Raw genomic sequence first — 7,361 nt, 5'->3', positions numbered from 1 at the left:
TGGATTCTTTTTGAGTTGGAGTCTCACTCTGTCGCCCAGACTGGAGTGCAGTGGCCCCTCCCGGCCACCGCAGCCTCGACCTGCTGGGCTCCGGCGATCCTTCCGCCTCAGCCTTCCGAGTAGCCGGAACTACAGGCGCTACCACGCCCGGCTAATTTTTTGATTTATTGTAGAGATGAGGTCTCGCTGCCCAGGCGGGTCTCGAACCCACGGGCTCAGGCAATCCACTCACCTCAGCCTCCCAAAGGCACGGGATTACAGGCTGAGCCACCGAGCCTGGCTTCAGCAAAAATTTTAAACAAGTGGATCCTAAAGCATTTCTTCAAAGAATTATAACAAGAGATGAAATATGGCTTTACCAGTACATTTCTGACGACAAAGCACCATCAAAGCTGTGGCTACCAAAAGATGGCAGTGGTCCAGTCAAAGCAAAAGGAGACGACTGGTCAAGAGTAAAGGTCATGGCAAAAGTTTTTTGGGGGATGCTCAAGGCATCTTGCTTGTTGACTTTCTGAAGAGTCAAAGAACGATACCATCTGCTTATTATGAGAGTGTTTTGAGAAAATTGGCCAAAACTTTAGCAGAAAAATGTCCAGAAAAGCTTCACCAGAGAGTCCTTCACCATGACAATGCTCCTGTTCATTCTTCTCATCAAAATGGGCAATTTTGCAAGAGTTTCCATGGGAAATCATTAGGTATCGACCTTTCTGTCCTGATTTGGCTCCCTCTGGCTTTTTTGTTTGTTTGTTTTCCAATCTTGAAAATCTATAAAGGGCACCTATTTTTCTTAACAATGTAAAAAAGACTGCATTGATATGGTTAAATTCCCATGATCCTCAGTTCTTTAGGAATAAATTGTCTGATATCACTGCTTACAAAAGTGTATTGACTTTGATGTTGAGAAATAAAGCTTATTATGTATATGTGTATATATGTACATATGTCTGTGTTTGTATATATATATATATATGTATGTGTATATATACATATACACACACACAGGTTTAGAAACATGGTCTCAGTCTGCCACCCAGGCTGGAGTACAGAAGCGTGATCAAAGTTCACTGTAACCTCAAACTCTTGAGCTGAAGCAATCTCCCCACTTCAGCATCTAGAATAGTTGGGACTGCAGGAGTATGCCACTACAACTAACTACATTTTTTTTTTTTTTTTGAGTTGGAGACTCACTCTGTCACCCAGGCTGGAGTGCAGTGGCACACTCACAGACACCCCAGCGTCGACCTGCTGGGTTCAGGCGATCCTTCCACCTCAGCCTTCCAAGTAGGCAGAACTATAGGCATGCGCTACCACATCCAGCTAATTTTTGATTTTTTGTAGAGACAGGTCTCAACAAGTTGCCCGGGCTGGTCTCAAACCCACAGGCTCAGGCAATCCACTCACCTCAGCCTCCCAAAGTGCTGGGATTACAGGCTGAACCAATAAGCCCGGCCCTAGGTACATTTCTAAAAAAATTTTTGGTAGAGATTGGGTCTTGCTATGTTCCCCAGACTTGTCTTGAACTCCTGGCCTCAAGCAATCCTCCCATCTCAGCTTCTAAAGGCACTGGAATTACACAGGTTTGAGACCAGTCTGGGCAACTTGGTGAGACCTCGTCTCTACAGTAAATCAAAATATTAGCCGAGCGTGGTGGTGTGCACCTGTAGTTCCAGCTACTTAGAAGACTGAGGCAGAAGGATCGCCTGAGCCCAACGTCAAGGCTGTGGTGGCCATGAGCATGCCACTGCACTCCAGCCTGGGTGACAGAGTGAGATTCTGACTCAAAAAAAAAAACTGCCTTAATTTATCAAATTAACACTGCTAGTAAAAATACAAGGCAGCCGGGCTCGGTGGCTCAGCCTGTAATCCTGCGCCTTTGAGAGGCTGAGGTGAGTGGATTGCCTGACCCCGTGGGTTCGAGATCCACCTGGGCAGGTGAGATCTCATCTCTACAATAAATAACAAAAAATTAGCCGGGTGTGGTAGCATGCGCCTGTAGTTCCAGCTACTTGGAAGGCTGAGGCGGAAGGATTTCCGGAGCCCAGCAGGTTGAGGTTGTGGTGGCCAGGAGTGGCCACTGCACTCCAGTCTGGGCGACAGTGAGACTCCAACTCAAAAAAAAAAAAAAAAAAATACAAGGCAACAGAATGTATGTGTCAAGATCACATGTGTTCAAACCTTTACCCTTATGGACAAATTATTTAATTTCGCTGTACTTTAATTTCATCTGTAAAATGGGGGTAAAATTAGATAGATAAAAAATTTATCTGATATGGTTACTTAGGTACTATTACAAAGTATCTGTCACATTAGAAACAGTCAAAAAATTAATTCCTTTCCCCTTTCTTTCTATAACCCAATTACTTAACATACAAACACTATTTATCTTATTTACCACGATAGCTCTTGCCTAAATGCCTCCACTATTTATGTATTTTGGGCCTGTGTATTTCTAAATAAATTGATACTTATTTTCTTTTTTTTTTCTTTTTCTGAGTTGGAGCCTCACTCTGTTGCCCAGACTGGAGTGTAGTGGCCGCTCCCAGCCACTGCAGCCTCGAACTGCTGGGCTCCAGTGATCTTCCGCCTCAGCCTTCCAAGTAGCTGGAACTACAGGCGCACACTACCACGCCTGGCTAATTTTTTTATTTATCGTAGAGATGAGGTCTCGCCAAGTTGCCCAGGCGGGTCTTGAACCCACGGGCTCAGGCAATCCATTCACCTCAGCCTCCCAAAGTGCGGGATTTCAGGATGAGCCACTGAGCCCGGCTGATACTTATTTTCATTGACAATCAAAATTGGCAAAGGTTCTCCACATTCACCATCACCAAACATACACAAAAATTTTCTTTTTTGTTTACGAACAAAACCCAAGTAATCCTCACTTACACTGGAAACAGGTTTCTATGAATATAGGGAAAACTAATTTATCAAATTATTTAAACAGACTGGGCGTCACGCCTGTAATCCCAGCACTTTGGAAGGCTAAGGTGGTAAGATCACATCCATATCCCATCCCCATCCCTCTTCCCTGTGAATACATAGCTGGAGTCTGAGATCAGCCTGAGCAACATAGCGAGACCTTGCCTCTACAAAATAATCAAAAAATTAGCAGGGTGTGGTGGTGTGTACTTGTAGTCCCAGCTACTTGAGAGGCTAAGGCAGAAGCATCACCTGAGCCCAGAAGTCAAGGCTGCTTACGGCACTTCAGCTTGGGTAAGAGACTCCTGACTCAAAAAAAAAAAACCTATTTAAATGACTTCATGACTATTTTTTTTTAATTGAAGAATCATTCCTAATTTGCCTTAAAGGTGCAAGGCAGCAGCTATAAAGTAAAAGAGGGCCAGGCGTGGTAGTTCATGCCTATAAATCCCAGAACTATGGGAGGCAGAGGGGAGAGGACTGTCTGAACCCAGGGATTCGAGACCAGCCTGGACAACTTGGCAAAATCTTGTCTCTACAAGAAATAAAAAAATTAGCTGGGCGTGGTGGCTGTAATCCCAGCACTCTGAAAGTTCAAGGTGGCAGGATCACCCTTCTACCATGAACACTTGGCTGGAGTTTGAGATCAGCCTGGGCAACATAGTGAGACCTTGCCTCTACAAAATAATCAAAAAATTAGTGGGGTGTGGTGGTATGTACCTGTAGTCCCAGCTACTTGGGAGGCTGGGGAGAAGGATCGCCTGAGCCCAGAAGTCAAGGCTGCAGTGAGCCATGATTATGCCACTGCACTTCAGCTTGGGTGACAGAGACCCCTGACTCAAAAAATAAAAATAAAAAAATTATTATTTAAATAACTCCATGGTTTTTTTTTTTAATTGAAGAACTATTCTTAATTTGCCTTAAAGGTGCAAGGCAGCAGCTATAAAGTAAATGAGGGCCAGGTGCAGTGGCTCACGCCTGTAAATCCCAGCACTATGGGAGGCAGAGAGGAGAGGACTATCTGAGCCCAGGGATTCAAGACCAGCCAGGACAACTTGGTAAAACCTTGTCTCTACAAGAAATAAAGAAATTGGCTGGGCGTGATGGCATGCATCTATAGTTCCAGCTACTTGGAAGGCTAAAGTGGAAGGATCACCTGAGCCCAGCAGGTCGAGGCTGCTGTAGCCATGACTGTGTCACTGCACTACAGCCTGGGCAAGAGTGAGAGTCTGATTAATTAAATAAATAAATAAATGTAAATGAGGACTACAATTTACAATCAGTTTCCAGGCTTCAGCATTCAAACATTCCTTTTTTATTTAAATATTAACTTGACTCCATCTATTCTTCCTTTTCCTGTTTTTCCTTTGGCTGCCTTTCTTTCCCATTCATCTCTGTCCCTTTCTTTCCACTGCCTCATTCATTTGTGCAACTAGTAAACATTTATTAAGCATCTAAAACTTGCTAGCACTGCTCTAGGTATTGAGGATACCATACTCAGCAAAAGAATCCAGGCCTCACGGAATGCACAATCTAGTGAGGGGAGACAGACAGTAACTGATATTAATCAAATCAACAACAAACAAATGTAAAATTACATCTATGATTATTAATAAGAGGCAAGATTACAGAGCATTTACTATGTATCAGGCAGCAGACAAAGCGCTTTAAATGTATTAACTCACTCAATCCTCCCTCTAACTTTATGCAATAGGTATCATTACAACTCATTTTACAGAAGAGGAAAGCAGAGCTTAGTATTTTGTCCAAAGTCACACATCTAATAAGTGAATGAACAGGAATGAGAGTCTCAATTTAGCCTAGTAAGAGGAACTAACAAATAGGGAGTGGGAGTGAAGAACCCTTCAGGCAGTAGCAGAGAGAAAAGAATGTTCAAAGGTCCTATGGAAGGTAAGAGTGTGGAATATACCAGCTATTTGTTTGTTTGTTTTTGAGTTGGACTCTCACTCTGTCACCGGGGCATGCTCACGGCTACTACAGCCTCAACTGCTGGGCTCACAGCTACCGAAGCCTCAACCTGCTGGGCTCAGATGATCCTTCCACCTCAGCCTTCCAAGCAGTTGAAACTACAGGCACATACCACAACCATCTGGCTAATTTTTCTATTTCTTGTAGAGATGAGTTCTCATCAAGTTACCCAGGCTGATTTCAAACCCCTGGGCTCAGGCAATCGTCTTGCCTCTGCCTCCCAAAGTGCTGGACCCAGCAATTAAAAAAAAAAAAAAGACTGGACAGGAGGAGAGAACAAGTGGGAATATACTATGATGGGAATGGTAGGAGGAGTGAATGCTGAAGGGAGGTGAGTAGTCCAGACAAGAAATGATGGTGCCTGCAGAAGATTGAAACAGGACCCCTATCTATCCCCATGCATAAGGTTAACTCCAAATGGATCAGAGACCTAAATGTAAAACCTCAAACCATAAGAACCTTAGAAAAGGAAGGAAATACTCTCATGGAAATCGGAACTGGCATCCAATTCCTGAACAAAACCCAAAACCCACAGGTCATAACAGAGAAGATAGACAAGTGGGACCTTATTAAACTGACAAGCTTCTGCAAAGCCAAAGAAACCATCAAGAGAGCAGGGAGAAACAGGGTGCCTGAATGAAACGTAATTGTACACCCAACCCTTAACTGTACCCCACAAAATCATAATAAAAAAGACAGGCCTGCAAGTAAGGCGGGGAAAGACCAACCAAGCTGAGCCACTGAAACCAAGAGAAATGGGTGTTACAAGAAGGAAGCGAAGCCCAACCGGCTCCAACGCTGCTGAGAACCAGGGTGAACTGAAAATGGAAAAGTCTCTGTTGGATTTAGCGACATGGAGGCCACTGGTAACTTCAGCCAGATTTCTTTCTATAGAGGTCCAGGGGATGATTGACCAGAGTAAGTTAAAGAGTGAATGGGAGGTGAGGAAAGGAAATCGCTGAACACAGGTAACTCTTGAGAAGTTTGGCTGCGGGTGGGGGAAGGGAAAGAGACAGCGAGCGGCCGCAGGTGGGAGAAGGAGGGACGCAAACCTTTGTTTTATTTTCTTAGGCAAGGAAAACGTGAGCGTGGAAGACACCGGGAAGAATCCTTTAAAGAGGTGATGATGCTGGAGAGACCCGCGGCGGTTCTCCCGCCGGCCCCCCACCCCCGCAAACTCCACCTCCCACTTTCTCGCCCCTTCGCCCCCGGCTCCCCTCCCCCTTCTCCAATCCGCGCAGCTGCAGGCCCACAGCCACCCCAGCCCGCCGGCCGGGCTCCCAAGCGTCCCCTCACCGCAATGGCCCCCTCGCTCAACTGGCCGACCATGGCTCCGCTGCAACTAACTCCCGCGCTCCGGTTTCTCTGCCGCCCGAGCTTCGCTACCGGGGTCCGGCGCGCTGCACGGCTATTGGCCCGAGGCGTTGCGTGCACCACCCCCGCCCCCGACGTGCGCGCGGCATAGGGGCGGGCCTAGGGGCTGAGCTGCCGCCGCATTGGCCGAGGCGCGGCGGGCGGCCCACGTGACCCGCCCGAGGCCGGGTCCGAGGCCTAGTCGCCGGATGGTGGGGCCTCGGGGCGGAGCGCCGAGTGAAGGGGCGCGCCAAGAAATTCGCGGCTGCGGCTCAGGGCGCCAGCGGCCCAGTTCCGGGAACTTGCTGAGCGTGCTCTCGGAAGCCTACCCGGCTCGGTCCTTGACTGGCAGACAGATGGTAGCCTAGAGGAGAGTTAGAGCTGTTCCCTGATAACTCTGCTGCTAAACGTAGTCGAAGCAGTGACTTGGTTCCTTCAGCAACCCAGTGTTGACCTCCTGCCCGTGCCAAACCCCGAGTTTGCACCGTGGGGTTCTCTGAAGGTAAATAAGACCTGGCCCCCACCCTCAGGGGAGAGCACAGTCTGTCGGGGGAGTTTCTGCCGTGAGTAACCCTAACCCAAGGAAGATGCGATACAGGCCCCGAGTCTGCTGGAATTACAGAAGGAAAGTCGGGAAAGGCTTCCCGGAGGAGGTGCCATTGGAACTGATTGGAAGGATATGGGAGAGTTTGCCAGGCGGACTCCAAGTGAGCGTAGGCATGTTCCTGAAAGCATGAATAGCCTCTACCAAAACCTTGGAGAGATGAGATAACCTGGCAAGCTGAGGCTAGCAATGAGTAGCTCAGTATGATAAGGTACAGAGTAAGAAATGGGACTTAAGACTTAGAAAGTAAGACAAGAATCAAATAATGACGGGTTGTACTGGGACTTCGCTATATGCTGGGAGGAGCATTGATGAAGTTAAGGCAGAAGATGGACATCTGTCTCATGAGGAGGATTGATTGAAAGGAAGTGGGACCGAGAATATGAAGACTAGTTATGATGCTGGAAAGAATGCCAGACAAGAGAGATGGCAAGGGCTTGAACTGAAGGAATGACCTGGGAATTGTTAAGAGATAGAAATGGGGGGGGGGGGGGAA

At 47.0% G+C, this 7,361-nt stretch overlaps 2 protein-coding genes across 2 annotated transcripts in view; one reads left to right on the top strand and one right to left on the bottom strand.

Moving 5' to 3' along the window:
• RPA1 (replication protein A1) overlaps positions 1–6,344 on the bottom strand; it is a 69,672-nt gene extending 63,328 nt beyond the window's left edge. Inside the window, exon 1 of the mRNA XM_008063414.1 lies at positions 6,205–6,344. Coding sequence (XP_008061605.1) covers positions 6,205–6,237 — 33 coding nt within the window. The 5' untranslated portion in view covers positions 6,238–6,344. The remainder of the gene's footprint in view (positions 1–6,204) is intronic.
• A 127-nt stretch (positions 6,345–6,471) lies between these two features.
• SMYD4 (SET and MYND domain containing 4) overlaps positions 6,472–7,361 on the top strand; it is a 42,434-nt gene continuing 41,544 nt past the window's right edge. The window contains exon 1 of the mRNA XM_008063413.1: positions 6,472–6,763. The gene's annotated coding sequence lies outside the window, so the exon portion shown is untranslated. The remainder of the gene's footprint in view (positions 6,764–7,361) is intronic.

Source organism: Carlito syrichta, unplaced genomic scaffold (assembly GCF_000164805.1).
Source record: "Carlito syrichta isolate Samal-C Ts95f unplaced genomic scaffold, Tarsius_syrichta-2.0.1 Scaffold306835, whole genome shotgun sequence".
NCBI classification, from domain to species: Eukaryota; Metazoa; Chordata; class Mammalia; order Primates; family Tarsiidae; genus Carlito; species Carlito syrichta.
Note: the sequence above shows the minus strand (reverse complement) of the source record. Positions and strands in the feature narration are given on the sequence as shown.